General features: G+C 38.7%; 1 protein-coding gene across 1 annotated transcript in view; it reads right to left on the bottom strand.

Moving 5' to 3' along the window:
• The window catches only part of SIK3 (SIK family kinase 3), a 256,996-nt gene that overhangs the window by 87,518 nt on the left and 147,820 nt on the right, over positions 1-21,658 (bottom strand). Inside the window, 1 exon segment of the mRNA XM_032640277.1 lies at positions 18,278-18,341. Coding sequence (XP_032496168.1) covers positions 18,278-18,341 — 64 coding nt within the window.

Raw genomic sequence — 21,658 nt, 5'->3', positions numbered from 1 at the left:
CCTGGTGGCACAGTGGTTGAGAGTCCGCCTGCCGATGCAGGGGACACGGGTTCGTGCCCCGGTCCGGGAAGATCCCACATGCCGCGGAGCGGCTGGGCCCGTGAGCCATGGCCACTGAACCTGCGCGTCCGGAGCCTGTGCTCCACAACAGAAGAGGCCACAACAGTGAGAGGCCCGCGTACCACAAAAAAAAAAAAAAAAATTAAACAGACCCACACCGTCATGGCTGCCCCTTTATAATACAGTGTCAAATGGTCACTTCAATAAATCAATTGAATGAGTAATAAATGCTCATTCAATAATCATTTATTGAAGCCTATTACATTGCTTAGAATTCATAATCTTTAATGTCTTCCTCTGCAGTTATCCAGAAAACAAAAAGATGTTTTCCTCCCATGTCAAAAACTCATTTAACTAAAATATGTTACGGAATAACATGAAAATTCCACACTTGACTTCGTTATACTTCACTGTGATACAATGAAATAAATATACTGAGTGCCTACTATATGTTAGACACTGCATTAAATAGTGAAGATACAGATGAATAAGATTCAAATGTCACAATCTGCAGTCTAGTGGCATTCTTTCATTCAGTTTAGTCTTTCATTCAACTGATCAATAAATATTTAATGAGCATGTATTCTCTGTGGGCACTTTTCTAAGTACTAGAGATTTATTAGCAAGGCTCAAAAGTTACAAAGTCCTTACTCTTAAGAGGCTTATATTTTAGTGAGGTGAGACAATAAGCAAACAAACAAACAAATAAATAAATGTCAGTTGGTGATAAGGACCAAGAAGAAAAATAAAGCAAGGAAGGAAATACAGAGTAGTGGGCCAATAGGGAGAGTGAGATTTCAGACAGCATGGCAGGCAAAGACCTCTCTAATAAGGTAACATTTGATAAGAGACCTGAAGGAAATGGAAGAGACAGCCATGTGGATATCTGGGGAAAGAGTATTTCAGGAAGAAGAAATGGAATATGTCAAGGCCTTAAAGTGGGAACATATCCAGAGTTTAATAAACAAGAAAGAGATACTGGACTTCCCTGGTGGCGCAGTGGTTGAGAGTCCGCCTGCCGATGCAGGACACGCAGGTTCGTGCCTTGGTCCAGGAAGATCCCACATGCCGCAGAGCGTCTGGGCCCGTGAGCCATGGCCACTAAGCCTGCACATCCGGAACCTGTGCTCCGCAACGGGAGAGGCTACAACAGTAAGAGGCCCGCGTACCGCAAAAAAAAGAAAAGAGATGCCAATATGAAACGGGGGAGAGTACTAGGTGCTAAGGTCAGAGAGGTAGCTGGAAACCAGGTAACATAGAGGTTTACAGACTATGCATTTATTCCAAACAGATGAGAAAGCCAATAGAAGCAGAAAGCAGAATGGGAAGATTCCACTTTCATTTTAAAAGAATCACTCACTGCAATAGAGGAATCAAGGCAAACTCAGGGAGCCTGGTTAAAGGCTATTGCCGTAACCCTAGCAAGAGATACCTATGACTTCGGTCAGATTGGTATTGGTGGAGGTGGTGGTAAATGACCAGGTTCAGCATATATTCTGATGGTAGAGTCACCCAGATTTACTGACAGATCTGGCCCGAGGTATGAAAGGAAAACAGAAATTAAGTATGACTCTATAGAAGTTTTTGGTGTGAGCAACTGGATGCACAGAGTTGCCACTATTGAGACAGGGGAGACTGGTGAAAAGAAAAAGTTGGTGAATGGAAATCAAGAGTTCAGTTTACATATGTTAAGACTGTGACATCCATTAGACATCCAAGGGGAGATGTCAAGTAAACAGCTGGGTATATAAACCTAGAGTTCAGAGGACAGGTCAGACAGGAGAGTTAAAATTTGGAAGCCATGGGACTTCCCTGGTGGTCCAGTGGGTAAGAATCCGTACTCCCAATGCAGGGGGCCTGGGTTTGATCCCTGGTTGGGGAACTAGATCCCGCATGCGTGCCGCAATTAAGAGTTAGCACGTTGCGGGCTTCCCTGGTGGTGCGGTGGTTGAGAGTCCGCCTGCCGATGTAGGGGACATGGGTTTGTGCCCCAGTCCGGGAAGATCCCACATGCCACAGAGCGGCTGGGCCCGTGAGCCATGGCCGCTGAGCCTGCGCATCCGGAGTCTGTGCTCCGCAACGGGAGAGGCCACAACAGTGAGAGGTCCGTGTACCGCAAAAAAAAAAATAATAATAATAATAAAATAAAATAAAAATAAAGAGTTAGCATGTTCCAACTAAGAAGTCCGCATGATGCAACTAAAAAAAAAGATCCCACGTGCCACAACTAAAGATCCCATGTGCCACAACTAAGACCTGGCACAGACTAAACAAACAAATAAATAAAATATTTTTTTAAATAAATAAATAAAATTTGGAGGCCAGAAGTTTCATGGGCCATAAAAATCAATTAGGGAGTAGATGTGCATAGAAGAAAAGAGGTCCAAGGACTGCACCAAGCAGCACTCCAAAATTTAGATGTCAGGAAGATGAGGAGGATCTGGCAAAAGAACCACCAGAAGAAAAAGTGATCAGTCAAGGGACTATTGTCTAAATTACTCAGTCTAGTGCCAGTAAATGACACAGAAATACAAAAGAAAAAAACTCCACTGCAAATAGTGCTATAGTAGAGGTATGCTCAAAGGAAAAAGGAAAAAGGCAATAACTCTCGAGCACAATCAGGGCAGAGTTCACAGAAAGCATAACATTTGAGAAGGGTCATGAACGCTGAGTAGCAATTAAAGCAAAGAAGGATAGCTGGGCTTTTGTATCTTGTGTTCTGACACGTCCTATGGATAATCAGCCTTCCAACCAATTCCTCTGAGGACAATCTCTTTATAGACCTTGTGAAGAAAAAAAGGACAGTATTCTACAAGAGATCAGGAAGTAATGTAAACTCGTGTGAGTCCCCACTAGCTTCAGACTACCATGGGACATGCTAGGGTACCTGGTAAACCCCTTTCTGCCTCTCTTGCCTTCACAACCTCTAGCTAGCAAGGCTTTGAGCCTTCTACATTCATTTCCTACCAAAATTACTATTTTTACTGATGACAACACAACTGGGCATGGGTTTTTTTGTCTTTCATTCCAAATCAAGTCAGCTGCCTCTGGCAACAAAGATGCTAGTTTTAAGGCCAGCCCAGCCTTGGATTACATTATGTTTCCCCCTGGGGAAGAGATGCAGGATGTAGGGGCTCAGGCAAGAAAGCCAAAGACTCCCACTGTTCCTACCACAAGTTCAAAAGATTTTCATGAATTAAGCTTCTCAATTTGATGTTTGCTACTGCTACTGGTTCATTTTCAGAGCCCTGAATGGGTGTTTCTAACAATTTTGTCTAGTTTTATATTTGTTCTTTGGAGAGAAGATATTCTTAACTCTGTTACCTTCACTTTTTTAAAAAATATCTATTTTATTATTTATTTGGTTGTGCTGGGCCTTAGTTGCAGCAGGCGGGCTCCATGGTTGCAGCTTGCTGGCTCCTTAGTTGTGGCACGTGTGCTCCTTAATTGCAGCCGACAGGCTCCTTAGTTGTGGCTCACCAGCTCCTTAGTTGCGACAGGCAGGCTCCTTAGTTGTGGCATGCAAACTTTTAGTTGCGGCATGTATGTGGGATCTAGTTCCCTGACCAGGGATGGAACTCGGGCCCCCTGCATTGGGAGCGTGGAGTCTTAACCACTGTGCCACCAGGGAAGTCCCACCATCACTTTTATTTATCTTATTTTCAATTGCTACGTCTGTGACATATTTTAGAATTCATTTATTATATTATATAACATTTATGCACTCATACCTCACCCCATTACATTCTGATTTCTATTCTTATTACACTAGTGAAACAGCTCTCTTTAAGAATACTGAGAACATCTTTGTCTCAAAGCCAGAAGTTACCTTGCATTCCTTATCATATTTGACTTTTCTACAGCATTTAATACTGCTCCTTTTTGAAATTCCTATTTTCCTTGGTTTTTATAACACCACAGTCTTATTTCATCGACAGTGGCTTTTCATATTTTATGGCCTCATTTTCAACTTAAATACAAATACTGATGGTAAGAAGGGCTTCATCCTTAAACCTATTCTTTCATCTTTAAACATACTGATGACCAACTACCATCTATCTGCTGATGGAAACAATATCCCTAGGCTCTATCTTATCCCTGATTTCCAGATTTCTATATCCAATTACTTGATGGACAACTTTCACCTAACTGGTGCCTCAAACTAAATATGTCTAAAACAACACACTTCATCTGATCTTTTTTTTTTTTAATTTATTTTATTTATTTATTTTTGGCTGTGTTGGGTCTTCGTTATGGTGCACAGGCTTCTCATTGCAGTGGCTTCTCTTGTTACAGAGCACGGGCTCTAGGTACGTGGGATTCAGTAGTTATGGCACGCAAGCTCAGTAGTCGTGGCTCGCGGGCTCTAGAGCACAGGCTCAGTAGTTGTGGCACACAGGCTTTGTTGCTCCGTGGCATGTGGGATCCTCCCAGACTAGGGCTCGAACCCGTGTCCCCTGCATTGGCAGGTGGATTCCTAACCCCTGGGCCACCAGGGAAGTCCCATCTGATCTGTTTTTAACCCTGGTATTCTTTATCTCAATAAATGACACTACTACTGTCAAAAACAGGATCAGAAATCTAAAAATCATCTTACTACCCTCTTACGCATTTTCTCCTTTACCGAGCACTGTACTTCCCAATAGTTTAGTAACCTTTGACATGCTTAATTAATCTAAAATTTCAGGAATACTGCCTACTTCTTTTACATAAACAGTGATAAAATAAAAAGGCTTGAGGAGAAAAGATGAAGTTGTTATTATATAAGTAGAGGAAATGCTACTAATTTATACATACTAGCTCTGCAAACAAGCTATTGCCTATGCCTAAATCTCACAGTAATAATACCCATCTAAGAAAATCTGTCTCACCCTCTTTTTAAATGGGGACTTATAACAAGAGGGTAAAAAAGACTTCATGTTAAGATTGTTTTGCTGCTATGTCTATGACCTATTTTCAAAACAGAAATTTGGTTTATAGTTATAATCAAAGATCCTCCTAGAAATACTTTATTGAAGTCATTCTAGATGGAAGAACAGATTCTTCAATCTGGTAAATGGGATTTACTCAGGTAATCCTCAGCTCTGTTACTGATTAGTTACAGGACTTTGGCAAATTATTTAGTGTTCCTGAACTCCAGTTTGTCTGTAAGATGATGGCAAAAATATCTATGTTACAAGATTATTGTGAAGTTAAAATGAAAACGATGAAGTCACTACCTTACTTCAATACGTCATCATTCCTGAGTATTACTGTACAGTCTCCTATCTGGTCTTAGAATTGGTCCATCCCAATTCTTCCTTATATGGCAATGATTCAAGATAAAATTCAATTCTTTTACATGGTAAAAGAATTCATTCATTCACTTACTCTTTCAGTAGTTACTGATCATTTCCCTCAGTAATACTTGAGTCCAACAGTATGAACTGGAGAGCAAGAGGAGGCATGGAGTTGAATGGTGAGCAAAAACAGACATGGCCCCTAAACTTGTGGAGTTTGGTGCCTGGTGGGAGAGAGAATCCACTACATAATTACAGAAAGAAATGTAAAACCGAATTGATATCAGTACTGCCAAGAAAGGATACAGTACAGTGAGAGGGTGTGATAGGGGATTTGGCCAAGTCAGAGAAGTCTTACAAAGCTCTTTACTATGGAGCCTTTCCTATCAAACCAGCCTTATTTGTGGCCATTTTCTCATATGTAGCCTATATTAAAACCATACTAAACAACTTAATGAATATGAAATATGCCACGTTCTCTCTCCTCTTGAAATCTTTTGAACATGCTACAGCATTTCTGAAATACCCTGCTCCCCCAGTTAATTCCAGAAAGTATCCAAAGATACAGTTCTTACACTACTTCTTTAAAGCCTTCACCACCCATGACATTAATATTAATCACCTGATTATGTTGGGGTATGCCAATTCCTCTACCTGCTAACTGATAACCTTTGTAAATCATTAATATTTTACGGGGAGATATTCTGAGATTATGCCAAAATCCTGTCCCCATCTGTATTAGTTCCCTTAGGGTGCTGAAACAAATTACCATAAAATAGGTAGCTTAAAACAACTGTAGTTTATTCACTCACAGCTTTGGAAGCAAGAAATCCAAAATCAAGTTATCAGCAGGGACTCACTCTACCTGGAGGTTCTAGGGAAGAATCTTTTCTACACCTCTTCTAGCTTCTGGTCACTGTCAGTTTTCCTTGACTTGTGGCTGCATCACTCCAATCTGCTTTCTTCTTTTTCAAGATTGTTTTGGCTATTCTGGGTCCTTTGTAATTCTACATAAATTTGGAATAAGGATATCAATTTCTACAAAAATGTCAGCTTAGATTCTGATGGGGACTGCGTTGAATCCATACATCAATTTGAACAGCACTGTCATCTTAACAATGTTAACTTTTACAATCAATGAACATGGGATGTTTTTCCAATCATTTAGATGGTCTTAAATATCTTTCATCATTGTTTTATACTTTTTTGTACTTTTCAGAGTATAAGATTTGTACTTCTTTTGTTAAATGTATTTGTAAGGGGCTTCCCTGGTGGCGCAGTGGTTGAGAGTCCGCCTGCCGATGCAGGGGACACGGATTCGTGCCCTGGTCCAGGAAGATCCCACGTGCCACGGAGCGGCTGGGCCCGTGAGCCATGGCCGCTGAGACTGCGCGTCCGGAGCCTGTGCTCCACAACGGGGGAGGCCACAGCAGTGAGAGGCCAGAAAAAAAAAAAGAAAAAAGAAAAAATGTATTCATAAGAATGTTATTCTTATTAATGCTATTGTAAACTGAACCATTTTATTTCTTTCATTCTCAGATTGTTCACTGTAAGGATATAGGAATACAACTGAACATACTACTCTTGCATCCTGCAACCCTGCTAAACTCTTATATAGTTCTTCCAGTTTTTTAGTGGATTTGTTAGGATTTTCCATATACAAGATCACGCTATCTGTGAATAAACTGTTTTACTTTTTCCCTTTCTAACCTAGTGCCTTTTATATCTCTTTCTTGCCTAATTGCTGTGGCTAGAACCTCTAGTACGATGTTTAAATAGAAGTGGAGAGAGATGAAATCTTTGTCTTCTTCCTGATCTGTGGGGGAAAACATCTAGTCATTCACCATTAAGTGTGATGTTAGTTGTGAGTTTTCAGACATCCTTTATCAGATTAAAGAAGTTCCCTTCTATTTCTAGTTTGTTGAATATTTTTATCATGAAAGAGTGTTGGATTCTATCAAGCACTGTTTCTTCATATATTGAGATGATCATGTTATCTTTTAATTTTAAATGTATTGGACTATATATAGTTGATTTACAATGCTGTGTTAGTTTCACATGTATAGCAAAGTGATTCAGTTATACATATACATATATTCATTCTTTTTTAGATTCTTTTCTCATATAGATTATCACAGAATATTGAGTAGAGGTCCCTGTGTTGTACGGCTGGTCCTTATTAGTTATCTATCTTATATGTAGTATTGTGTGTACGTTCATCCCAAGCTCCTAATTTATCCCTCCACCCACGTTTCCCCTTTGGTAACCATAAGTTTGTTTTTGATATCTCTAAGTCTGTTTTGGTTTTGTAAATAAGTTCATTTGTATCATTTTTTAAAAATTAGATGATACATATGAGTGATATCATATATTTGTCTTTCTCTGTCTGAGTTACTTCATTTAGTTACTTCATACTAACATTTAGTATGCAGCACCCTTGTTGCTGCAAATGGCATTATTTCATTCTTTTTTATGGCTGAGTAATATTCCATAGTAAATATGTACCACATCTTCTTTATCCATTTCTCTGTCGACGGACATTTAGGTTGCTTCCATGTCTTGGCTATTGTGAACAGTGCTGCAATAAACACTGGGGTGCATGTATCCTTTCAGATTACAGTTTTCTCTGGATATATGCCCAGGAGTGGGACTGCTGGGTCATATAGTAGTTCTATTTTTAGATTTTTTTTTTTTTTTTTTTTTTTTTTTTTTTGCGGTACGCGGGCCTCTCATTGTTGTGGCCTCTCCCGTTGCGGAGCACAGGCTCCGGACGCGCAGGCTCAGCGGCCATGGCTCACGGGCCCAGCCGCTCCGCGGCATGTGGGATCTTCCTGGACCAGGGCACGAACCCGTGTCCCCTGCATCGGCAGGCGGACTCTCAACCACTGCGCCACCAGGGAAGCCCTATTTTTAGATTTTTAAGGAACCTCCATACTGTTCTCCATAGTGGTTGTACCAATTTGTACCAATTTACATTCCCACCAGCAGTGTAGGAGGGTTCCTCTTTCTCCACAGCCCCTCCAGCATTTATTGTTTGTAGACTTTTTGATGATGGCCATTCTGACCAGTGCAAGGTGATACCTCACTGTAGTTTTGATTTGCATTTCTCTGATAATCAGTGATGTTGAGCATCTTTTCATGTGTTTTTTGGCCATCTGTAAGTCTTCTTTGGAGAAACGTCTTTTCAGGTCTTCTGCCCATTTTTTGATTGGGTTGTTTGTTTTTTTGACTTAGAGCTGCATGAGCTGTTTGTATATTTTGGAGATTAATCCACTGTCAGTTGCTTCATTTGCAAACATTTTCTCACATTCTGTAGGTTGTCTTTTTGTTTGTTAATGGTTTCCTTTGCTGTGCAGAAGCTAAGTTTAACTAGGTCCCATTTGTTTACTTTTGTTTTTATTTTCATTACTCTAGGAGGTGGATCAAAAAAGATACTGCTGTGATTCATGTCAAAGAGTGTTCTGCCTATGTTTTCCCCTAAGAGTTTTATAGTGTCTGACCTTATATTTAGGTCTTTGTTCCATTTTGAGTTTATTTTGGTGTATGGTGTTAGAGAATGTTCTAATTTCATCCTTTTACATGTAGCTGTCCAGTTTTCCCAGGCCCACTTCTTTTCTCCATTGTACATGCTTGCCTGTTTTATCATAGATTAATTGACCATAGGTGCATGGGAGATATGTTATCTTGTATTTTCTTTTATTGATATGATGTATTACATTCATGAATTTTGATATGGTGAACCAACCTTGCATTTCTTGCATGTGGATAAATTCTACTTGATCACAGTGTATAATTCTTTTTATATGTTGCTGGATTTCACTTGTAAGTATTTTGTTGAATATTTTTGCATCCATAGTCATAAGAGAAACTGGTCTGCAGTGTTGGTTTTTTTTTGTTTTGTTTTTTTTTTTTGTGGTACAAGGGCCTCTCACTGTTGTGGCCTCTCCTGTTGCGGAGCACAGGTTCCAGACATGCAGGCCTGATCAGCAGCCATGGCTCACAGGCCCAGCCGCTCCACGGCATGTGGCATCTTCCCGGACTGGGGCACGAACCCGTGTCCCCTGCGTCGGCAGGCAGACTCTCAACCACTGCACCACCAGGGAAGCCCCTGTAGTGTTTTTTTTCTTTTCCTTGTGAAGTCCTTGTCTGGTATTGGTATCAAGTATATGTCAAAGTATATATATATGTATGTGTATATATCAAGTACTCCCTCTTCTACTTTTAGAAGAGTTTGTGAACATTTGCTGTTAACTCTTTTCTAAATATTTGGTAGAGTTCAGCAATGATGCCCTCCAGACTTGGACTTTCTTTATGGGTGGTCTTTTGATTCCTGCTTCTATCTCTTCACTTGATATAGGTCTATTCAGATTGTCTATTTCTTCTTGAGTCAGTTTCAGTAGTTTGTGTCTTTCTAGGAATTTTTCCATTTTATCTAGGTTAAACAATTTGTTGGTGCACAATTGTTCAAGTATTCCTTTATAATAACTGTTATTAATTTAGGGTCAGTAGTAGTATCTCTTCTTTTACTTCTGATTCTAGTGTTTGAGTGTTTCTTTTTTTCTTGGCCAATCTAACTAAAGATTTGTCAATTTTGTTGATCATTTCAAAGAACTAGCTTTTGGTTTCATTGATTTCCTCTATTTTTTTCTATTTCATTAAATTCTGCTATAATTATTATTCCCTTCCTTCAGCTTGATCTTAGGTTTGGTTTGCTCTTACTCTTCCACTGTCATAAGGTAGAAGACTAGGTAATTGATCTTTCTTATTATAGGCATTCTATAGTTATAAACTTCCCTCTAAGCACTCCTTTAGTTGCATCCCACAGGTTTTGATATGTTGTCTTTATTTTCATCCATCTCAAAGTACTTTCTGAATTTGCCTTTAACTTCTTTTTTGACCCACTGCTTACTTTAAAATACACTGCTTAATTTTAATTTGTGAGTTCCCCAAAGTTTTCCTGCTATTCATTTCTAATTTTACTCCACTGTGGTTGTAAAACATTTTGTATTACTGCTAAAACTGAATAAGTTTAAATTTTATGCAGGTTTGTTTTATGGCCTAGTATATGGTCTATCTTTGAGAATGTCCTGTGTTTACTTGATAAGCATATATATAGTATTGTTGTTAGGTGGAGTGTTCTATAGATGTCAGTTAGGTATAGTTGGTTTACAGTATTGGTCAAGTCTTATTTTTCCTGTTGATCTTCTGTCTACTTTTTCTATCCATTATTGCAAGTAGAGTATTGAAGCTTCCAACTATTGTCATTGTCTATTTCTCCCTTCATTTCTGTCAGTTTTTATTTTACGCATTTTAGTGCTCTGTTATTAGATACACGTTTATAACTGTTATAATTTCCTAATGTATTACCTTCTTATCATTATAGAATGTCCCTCTTTATCTCTAATAGTAGAAATAAAGCTATTGTGTCTTAAAGTCTATTTTGTCTGATATCAACATAGCCATTTGAGCTTTCTCGTCATTGCTGTTTGCATGATATATAATTTTCCATCCTTTTACTTTCAGTCTATTTGTATCTTTGAATTTAAAGTATGTTTCTTGTAGACAGCATACACTGGACCATGTGTTTTTATTCAGTCTAACAATCATTGCCTTTGCATTAAATTATCCCACCCATTTACACTTAATATGAGTACTGATAATAGCCGGATTTATACCTGCTGTTTTACTTATTGTTTTCCATATATTTTATATCTTTTTTTGTTTTCTATACCGCCATTACTGCTTTCTTCTGCATTAAGTGAATATTTTTTAATGAAGCATTTCAACTTCTTTAATGATTTTTTACATTATAATTTTCTGAGGGTTTTTTTTAAAGTGACTGCTCTAGTGTTTAGCATGTATATTTTATCTTATCCAAATGAGCTTCTGATTTATACCAGGTGATTATATAGAAGGGTGTCTGCTTTATAGCATCATTTCTTTTACCCCCTTTTTTAGTGTTTTTGCAATAAAATTACATCAATTAATGTTACAAATCCAAGAATACATTGCTATAATTATTTGTGCCATGTGTAATGACTTCCTTAGGCTAATGCAGTTTTTCTCACACACATATCCTTTGTACTGTTACTGACAAATATATTACACATATATTATATTATAGCCTTAACAATGTATTTTATATTCAATTTATTTTTAAACAGGTTAAAAGAAAAAAGGAGAAAGTATGCATTTCTTATGACTTTTATAATTACATAATGACACTTATTGGTGCCCTTTGTTTATTGTGTGAACTCAAATTACCATCTGAGGTCACCTGCTTTTACCTTGAAGAACTTCTTTTAGTATTTCTTGTAAGGTATATCTGTCAGAAACAAATTTGCTCAGTATATATATTTTTCTTTATTTTTTGGCTGCGTTGGGTTTTCATTGCTGGGAGCGGGCTTTCTTTAGCTGCAGTGAGCGGGGTCTACTCTTCATTGCACTGCTTGGGCTTCTCATTGTGATGGCTTCTCTTGTTGCAGAGCACGGGCTCTAGGCATGCGGGCTTCAGTAGTTTTCGCATGTGGGCTCAGTAGTTGTGGCTCACGGGCTCCAGAGCGCAGGCTCAGTAGTTGTGGCGCACGGGCTTAGTTGCTCTGCGGTATGTGGGATCTTCCCAGATCGGGGCTCAAACCCGTGTCCCCTGCATTGGCAGGCAGATTCTTAACCACTGTGCCACCAGTGAAGTCCCTCCCTCAGTTTCTGATTATCTGAGAAAGTCTATTTCACCTCCGTTTTTGAAATATACGTTCACTGGTATAGGATTTTGATTAATAGGGTTTTTTTTCCTTTCAGGGCTTTAAAAATGTTATCCTATTGCCTTCTGGCCTCCGTTGTTTCTGCTGAAAAGTCTGCTATCTAAACCTACAGAACTCCCTTTAAGTGACGCATCATTTTTCTCTTGATGCTTTCAATATTTTGTCTTTCACTATTCTTACTATGATGTATCTGTTGGTGGATCTCTTTGTGTTTAATCCTGATTGGATTTTATTGAGCTTCCTGGATATGTAAGTTACTGTTTTTCAATAAATTTGTGAAGTTTACAGTCATTATTTCCTTGCATATTTTTTCTGCTCCTTTCTCTCTTCTTCTGGTACGCCCATTATAAATATGTTGGAGCATGTGATTGTATCCCACATTTCTCTGAGGCTCTATTCATTGTTCTTAATTCGTTTTTCTCTCTGTTCTTCAACTTGCATAAAATGCCTATCTACAAATTCACTTCTTGTTCTACAGTTCAAATCAGTTAAGCCTCTCTGATGAATTTTTTAATTTTAGTTATTTTACTTTTCAATTCCGTAATTTCTTTTGATTCCATTTTTTAAAATTTCCATCTCTTTATTGATATTCTCTATTTGATGTGACCCTATAATCATATTTTCTTTTACGACTTCAATTGTGAGTTCCTTTATGTCTGTGAACATGTCCATAATGGCTACTTTAAAGTCTTTTTTTGATAAATGTGGCCTCTCTGACAGGCAGTTTCTGTGGCCTGCTTTTTTTTGTGGCCTGGGTCATACTTTCCTGTTTCTTTATATGTTTCATAGTTTGCTGTTGTTGGAAACCAGACATCTTAGATAACATGTTGTACCACGTCTAGGTACTGGTACACCTCTACCCTTCTGGAGCATGTTCTTGTTATTTGCTTGTTTATTTGTTTAGTGACTGGCTGGATTGTTTTAGTGAAGTTTATTCCCCCATACACAGTGATCAGCTTCTAATGTTGTTCCTCAGGGGAGGCACAGCCTTGGTATATCCACCATTACCCTCAGATCACTGGATCACCATGGTTTGGGCAAGGCTCTCTTCCTGTCTTTTCTTAACCAAGTCCAGCTGTTAAAATCCAAAAACTGTGGCTGGTGGCTCTTTTTTTATTTTTTTAATATTTATTTACTTGGCGGCATCGGGTCTTAGTTGAGGCACGGGGCTTCTCTCTAGTTGTGGCCGTGGGCTCTAGAGTGCGCAGGCTTAGCTGCCCCACAGTATGTGGGAGCTTAGTTCCCCAACCAGGGATCAAACCTGCATCCCCTGCATTGGAAGGTGGCTTCTTAACCACTGGACTACCAGGGAAGTCCCTGGTTGTTCTATTATTTTCAACAATGCCCTGGAGCATAAACTGGTCTATAAACAATCCAATCAAATTCTGGTTCCTTTGAAGGAACAGTTTCTGAGATCAGAGTTTGATTTTTCTTCTGACCTTAGGAAGGCTCTTGTGATGTTTTACTCCCTGTTTTTTACCTGCAAACTAGCTGGCCTATACTTTAGCCTGCTCGGATCTCCTCTGAAATGCCTGTAACCACAACCTCCACAGTTCTTGTGTGTGCCTTCAGGCTTGAACTTCTTCACTCTCCATTGCAAATGAAGTCAGTTCCCTTGGGAAGAAATTAGGAGCTATATGTGTTATGGTCTTTTTCTCCCTCTGGGCAAATATCTGAGCCAGGACTCTGAAGCTAGGCTGGGGACAATGGAAAAGTTTTCCTTGAGTAACACTCCCTCTCTAGGAGCTGAGCTCAGTGCAGAGAAAGGGGACACAATCTCAATTCTCCCAGCTTGACTCTCTTGGGATGACCCACCAATTTATAACCCAAGGCAAGAGTGATCTGGGTCCCAGTATTCTCAGCATGCCACACCCAAACTCCACAAGTCAGGGCTGGGTGGAAGAAGGAGTCCCCACTGTTCAACTGCTCTCACCCAGGACTTAGCAACAGCAATAGGTAGCTGGGGCAGGATAAGAAATGCTGATGTCCAGTTCCTCCGGGAAGAAAGCCATTAGTCTAGGTGAAAGGAGGGGACCAGAGGGCAGGCCTGTGTTCTTGGCTACAGTAATCGTGAGTGTAATCTCCACCTTGCTGAGCTGGCTAGGGGGAAGAAGGAAGCAGTACTGGCTTAAAAACCACAGACACTTTTATTTCTTACTAAATTTTCACAGATATTCTTGAATAAATGTTTCTTCAGTTGCTGTTCACCCTTAGAACCATTTCCAGAGACTTAAAATGGCTGGATTTTAGGGGTTTTTAAAATCACTTTCACCAGTTTCACTGGGGAGCAGGGCAGCAGAGCTCCTCATGCTATCCTGCCAGAAGTTGATCACCAAGGTTGCCCACTCTCACCACTCTTATTCAACATAGTTTTGGAAGTTTTAGCCACAGCAATCAGAGAAGAAAAGGAAATAAAAGGAATCCAAATCGGAAAAGAACAAGTAAAGCTGTCACTGTTTGCAGATAACATGATACTATACACAGAGAATCCTAAAGATGCTACCAGAAAACTACTAGACCTAATCAATGAATTTGGTAAAGTAGCAGGACACAAAATTAATGCACAGAAATCTCTGGCACTCCTATATACTAATGATGAAAAATCTGAAAGTGAAATCAAGAAAACACTCCCATTTACCATTGCAACAAAAAGAATAAAATATCTAGGAATAAACCTACCTAAGGAGACAAAAGACCTGTATGCAGAAAATTATAAGACATTGATGAAAGAAATTAAAGATGATACAGATAGATGAAGAGATATACCATGTTCTTGGATTGGAAGAATCAACAATGTGAAAATGACTCTACTACCCAAAGCAATCTATAGATTCAAGGCAATCCCTATCAAACTACCACTGGCATTTTTCACAGAACTAGAACAAAAAATTTCACAATTTGTATGGAAACACAAAAGACCCCGAATAGCCAAAGCAATCTTGAGAATAAAAAATGGAGCTGGAGGAATCAGGCTCCCTGACTTCAGACTATACTACAAAGCTACAGTAATCAAGACAGTATGGTACTGGCACAAAAACAGAAAGATAGATCAATGGAACAGGATAGAAAGCCCAGAGATAAACCCATGGACACCTTATCTTTGATAAAGGTGGCAGAAATGTACAGTGGAGAAAGGACAGCCTCTTCAATAAGTGGTGCTGGGAAAACTGGACAGGTACATGTAAAAGTATGAGATTAGAGCACTCCCTAACACCATACACAAAAATAAGCTCAAAATGGATTAAAGACCTAAATGTAAGGCCAGAAACTATCAAACTCTTAGAGGAAAACATAGGAAGAACACTCTATGACATAAATCACAGCAAGATCCTTTCTGACTCACCTCCTAGAGAAATGGAAATAAAAACAAAAATAAACAAATGGGACCTAATGAAACTTCAAAGCTTTTGCTCAGCAAAGGAAACCATAAACAAGACCAAAAGACAACCCTCAGAATGGGAGCAAATATTTGCAAATGAAGCAACTGACAAAGGATTAACCTCCAAAATTTACAAGCAGCTCATGCAGCTCAATAATAAAAAAACAAACAACGCAATCCAAAAATGGGCAGAAGACCTAAACAGACATTTCTCCAAAGAAGATATACAGACTGCCAACAAACACATGAAAGAATGCTCAACATCATTAATCATTAGAGAAATGCAAATCAAAACTACAATGAGATATCATCTCACACCAGTCAGAATGGCCATCATCATAAAATCTAGAAACAATAAATGCTGGAGAGGGTGTGGAGAAAAGGGAACACTCTTGCACTGCTGGTGGCAATGTGAATTGGTTCAGCCACTATGGAGAACAGTATGGAGGTTCCTTAAAAAACTACAAATAGAACTACCATATGACCCAGCAATCCCACTACTGGGCATATACCCTGAGAAAACCAAAATTCATACAGAGTCATGTACCAAAATGTTCATTGCAGCTCTATTTACAATAGCCTGGAGATGGAAACAACCTAAGTGCCCATCACCGGATGAATGGATAAAGAAGATGTGGCACATATATACAATGGAATATTACTCAGCCATAAAAAGAAACGAAATTGAGCTATTTGTAATGAGGTGGATAGACCTAGAGTCTGTCATACAGAGTGAAGTAAGTCAGAAAGAAGAAGACAAATACTGTATGCTAACACATATATATGGAATTTAAGAAAAAAAAATGTCATGAAGAACCTAGGGGTAAGACAGGAATAAAGACACAGACCTACTGGAGAACGGACTTGAGGATATGGGGAGGGGGAAGGGTGAGCTGTGACAGGGCAAGCGAGAGGCATGGACATATATACACTAACGAACGTAAGGTAAATAGCTAGTGGGAAGCAGCCGCATGGCACAGGGATATCGGCTCGGTGCTTTGTGACCGCCTGGAGGGGTGGTATAGGGAGGGTGGGAGGGAGGGAGACGCAAGAGGGAAGAGATATGGGAACATATGTATATGTATAACTGATTTACTTTGTTATAAAGCAGAAACTAACACACCATTGTAAAGCAATTATACCCCAATAAAGATGTTAAAAAAAAAAAAAAAGTTGATCACCCATTTGTCATCTAACATGGAGGTGAAGGAAGCAAAGTGCCGGGGCTGTATATGTGCTATCTCATTTTATCTTCACAACTGTAAGGCAGATATGACAGTTCTGACTTTTATAGACCATGAAACTGAGTTCCAAAATCCCAGTAAAAAAGCAAATAGTGGCAACAATCTGATTCAAAACCAGGTATAACTGCCTCCAAAGCTCATGTTCTTGATTAAGCCCGTCCCTTCATCTCTGATACAGATACTTTTAAAAATGAGACCTCATGAGACAGTTATATCCCTGTGCAGGCACAATGATTTCTTTAGGTGATACATCAGTTTCTTCCTCCTTCAGATCTTTTATAATAATACCATGAGAAGTACTACTCTGTTTCCTCATGCCTTGAGCTACATTCCCACAAAGAATCTATCTTTTATCTTTTCTGTACTTTTGAAATCTGTTTTCCTAAAGAGCAAAATAGGTATGATGTGCACTGTGTTTGGTTCTTTGATTATTATGAACATTAAGATGACAAGGTCTCTTTGCTCCCAAGATTACCATTATGCATAAGCACAGATGCAAAGCCAAGCAAAAATGTCATTAAGAAGTGATACCTCCTTTAAAAAAGACTCGCACTTATTTTGAAGATTCTTGGATACAAAATTGTCAGATTTATGGGGAAAGTTTAACATACCAAAATATTCATAGTCACAACTCACAGTCACTAATGAGAAGATTCCACTTTAAAAGTGATATCATGCTTTTTAATATATTTTAAATAACGAAGTGCCAATATTTTGAAAATTAAAAAAATTCTTACCATCCAGATTTAAACTAAAACAAAATCTAAAAAAATAAACTAAATAAACCTAAAATATATAAGAAGAAACCTTTCTCTATATTCACATGCCAAAAAAGAAATAAAATTCAAAAATAAAAAGACATGTCAATCTAGATTTGAAAGTTTAGTCATTATCTCTATTTGGCTCCATTTATCATTGTTACCAAAAATAAAAAAAAAAAAATGGGGGGGCCCAGTTTTTACTACCTCAAAAAGTCATATTTCCTGGTAACAAATTCTCCTGCTTAATTCTGATGTTGTGCTAACCTAAGTGTTAGAGGAAAAAAAGAATAGCTACTGAAGACAAAACGTCCTAAATTACAAGAATCATTAAGGGAACTGTGAACACATGGTAAGGAATAGAGTTACATGTTATATTTAAATAAATGTTAAAGAATGCATTAGGGTGAGACTGTTTGCTCCGAGTGGCTATTTCACACACAACAGAGGCCCACCACACTTGTAAGCGTTCTGTCACACTTGGTCACCCCAATTAGAATCTGGCAATAGGAAAGACCCACAAAAGTCAGAGAAATGTTTGTTTTTGAAGATCTTTAATCTCAACCATCAACACCTTGCTGAAATAAACAAAACACCTTTGCTAAGGAAACAAAGATGGTGAAGACTTAAAGAGATGAATCAAAAATAATTAAAATTACTTTGTTGATAGAAAATGACAGCACTGAAGGACAGCATCAAGTCACAGCTGCTCAAGTGACAAAGGCATCGAACGGCTATTTTAAGTTTGCCGTGGTGTGCTCAATAGCTGTTTGAAGAATGCAGTAAATGTACTTACCAAATATTTCCCCTCCACTAGCATATTCTGTCACCAGATAAATCATCCGTTCTGTCTCCATAACCTGGTGCAAAGGCAGGAAAGTGACAGTGATACAAATGACAGGCTGATATCACAGGAAGAGAAACTAATGAATCTTCTTTTGTCATTTGAAGTATTAATAACCATTACTGCCTAAAGGAAACTTAAAACATCAGGGGACTGGGAGGGTGACAGACATAAACGTTATTAAGAAGAAAGGGGGAAAACAGGTATTCCTCCAAGTTCTTAAAAGTAGGAAATATTTACTACTTGAGAGAGTCCTTTTGTCATCCCAGGAGGCCTCTGCAATCTTTTAAGCTCCACAAAACTGAGAAGCAAAGAAGCTGCCAAGAACCAAAAAGTTCACATTCGACAGTGATCACTTGAAGTTCAAAAATGTCCCCCGCAAAACCCAACCAAAACAAAACTTAGGGAGAATAACAGGATCACTTAAGAAATGCACAGGGCTTCCCTGGTGGCGCAGTGGTTGAGAGTCCGCCTGCCGATGCAGGGGACACGGGTTCGTGCCCCGGTCTGGGAGGATCCCACATGCCGCGGAGCGGCTGGGCCCGTGAGCCATGGCCGCTGGGCCTGCGCGTCCGGAGCCTGTCCTCCGCAACGGGAGAGGCCACAACAGTGAGAGGCCCGCGTAACGCATAAAAAAAAAAAAAAAAAAAAAAAAAAAAAAAAAATGCACAAATATCACATATGGCTGTGCTTTTTTTAAATGGAAATGACAACTTTCCTGTCCGCCATCCTTTTATTCAAAACTGGGAACGATAATATAAATATTCAACACTTCAATAATATAAACGACTTACTTGTATTTTTATCTTAGTCTCTATTTTGCCACTGTTTACAAAATTAGTTGTAGTGTGTTGTCAGTTCCTTCTTCCTTTTTACCTTTTTCATTAAATATTTATTAAAGTAATATATGAGTATATATGTTCATTATAAACATTTTAAATACCCAGTATATAAACAAAAGACGGTTTTCCTCTTTCCAACCCCCTCCATTTTATTCCTCAGTGGAAACACTGTTTATCTTATTCTATAACATTTTAGAGCAGTGCTGTCCAATAGAAACATTGTGAGTCTCATATATAATTTTAACTTTTCTAGTAGCTACATTAAAAAAGAAAAAGTTAATTCTAATAATATATTTTATTATCATTAATATTATTTCAAAAACTTTTAATTGTAAACAGCTCCAATTTTTATATTTACATTAATATTAAGTGAAAGTAAAAATCCAGTTCCTCATTCACTCTAGCCACATGTTAATACACAATAACCACATGTGGCTATCATAGTAGGCAATACAGTTTTACACTTGCACTATGCTTCAAGGTTAATTATTTTATCAAATCATTCCCTAGTCACTGTATTTTTGACATCTCTATACATTAATACCAAAACAGTATCATACATTACCTTATAATAATAGATCTATTTCTTCTTTTCAATAGTTTCATAGTACTCCATTGTATGTATGCACATTCTTTTAATTTTTCAATCTAATAACTGTGTCACTTTTTTCACTTTAATTTAAAAACTCTCTATAGACTGGTGATACTAGCCCACTGTTACATGTATTGCTTCCAAGTTCTTTATATGTTGACTCATATAACAAAAAGTAAGTACACTAAACATATGCAGTTGTTTAGGGAAAAAAAGAAAAGAAAAAAAAATGTCATAATGTATCTCTCCTTTGTACCAGGCCTTTTATTGACTGTAAATTTTTTAAATTTTATTGAAGTACAGTTGATTTACAGTGTTGTTTTTAATTTCAGATTTTTTTAAAAAGAACTTTTCAGGAGTTCTAAAATTTTCCTATATAGTTATCTATATTTGGCTCACTCTATAAACCCGAACAGACTAAAGCTTTAACAAATGACGTGAAAACTGCCTTGACAATTCAACAGCCACTCTTCACCTTGGCAGTTCAGAATCTCCCATTAACAATATTAGCTGCCAGAGAGCAAAATTAAAGCTTAAGAAAGGGCAATGTTCAAAGCCAGGGCTGAAAGTATATAAACCTTATAGGCTAATGAAATCTTGGGTAAGAAAGGTAAATTTGCAGATTTCGGTTATAAGGTTAGTACCTATAAGTTAACCTCTTGAGAAAGATCAGCCTAATAAGCTCTACAACTATTTAAAGATGATTTACTTTAAAAAGTGAGGTCAAGGGCTTCCCTGGTGGCGCAGTGGTTGAGAGTCCACCTGCTGATGCAGGGGACAAGGGTTCGTGCCCAGGTCCGGGAAGATCCCACATGCCACGGAGCGGCTGGGCCCGTGAGCCATGGCTGCTGAACCTGCGCATCCGGAGCCTTTGCTCCGCAACAGGAGAGGCCACAGAGGTGAGAGGCCCGCGTACCGCAAGAAAAAAAAAAGTGAGGTCAAGAAGTTTACTCAACCTGTCAGGATAGGAAGGAAGCAGTGGTTAGACACCTCTGAGTTTGCAGATACAGGTCTTCAGGCAACCCCAGAAACCTTTCATGGGTTTCCATCTGGGGTACAGTGGAGGTGTGGTTCAACATAATTTAGTGTGACGGATTTCAACGAGCTGATCTAATTCATTTCATTATGTGAGCAGCTGATGCCAGAGACGAGCCCTAACACTGTAGCCTTAACCGTATACATTAATATCAAGACATGCTTCCTTTCCCATGAAAGCAACAGACTATGAAAGCTTCCCCTTTGGGCCTTGGTCAATGTACTCTTCACACTCTTACACATGATCCCGGATCTGGGCCAGTAACCACTTACTGCTGACTAACAGCAGCAAATGAATTGAGGGGGTGGCCACATCCTGCAGAACCAGGTGATGGCTGATCTGGTAGAAAGCAGTGAGCAGGGCTGGTCCTATGTACAGGCAGAGCTCATGGCTGCCAACACGCTGCAATTTGAGAAGCACCTCAAAGCTCTACCTCTCCCAAAATACCTCCTCTACCAGTCTGCTAAGGCAAGGTCCTCCCCTATGTGGCTTAAAATTCCAGCCATTAGATTTACTGCTTTTGCAGTAAGGCTAGGGAATGACTTTTGATGAAGGCATGAAATATGCATGCTTCTTGGAAGATAAGAAAACTAGAACAGAAATCTCTTCCATTACACAGAATCAATCTCTTGGTTATCAAAGTAATCAAATGCTATCTTAGAAAACTAAGTCTAGTACCCTGTTAGAATAGAAAGGAGGTAGGCTCTGACTCATACAAGAAGCCATACTTAAAATATCCTTTGCCATCATAACATGATCATAATTCATAACATGATCATAACATGTTCATTCATAACATGTTATGAACATAATTCATAACATGATCATAATTCATAACATGATCACAGAAATTAGTATTTAAT

This window comes from Phocoena sinus, chromosome 8, assembly GCF_008692025.1.
Source record: "Phocoena sinus isolate mPhoSin1 chromosome 8, mPhoSin1.pri, whole genome shotgun sequence".
Classification (NCBI taxonomy): Eukaryota; Metazoa; Chordata; class Mammalia; order Artiodactyla; family Phocoenidae; genus Phocoena; species Phocoena sinus.
This window is presented reverse-complemented; position numbering and strand designations above follow the sequence as displayed.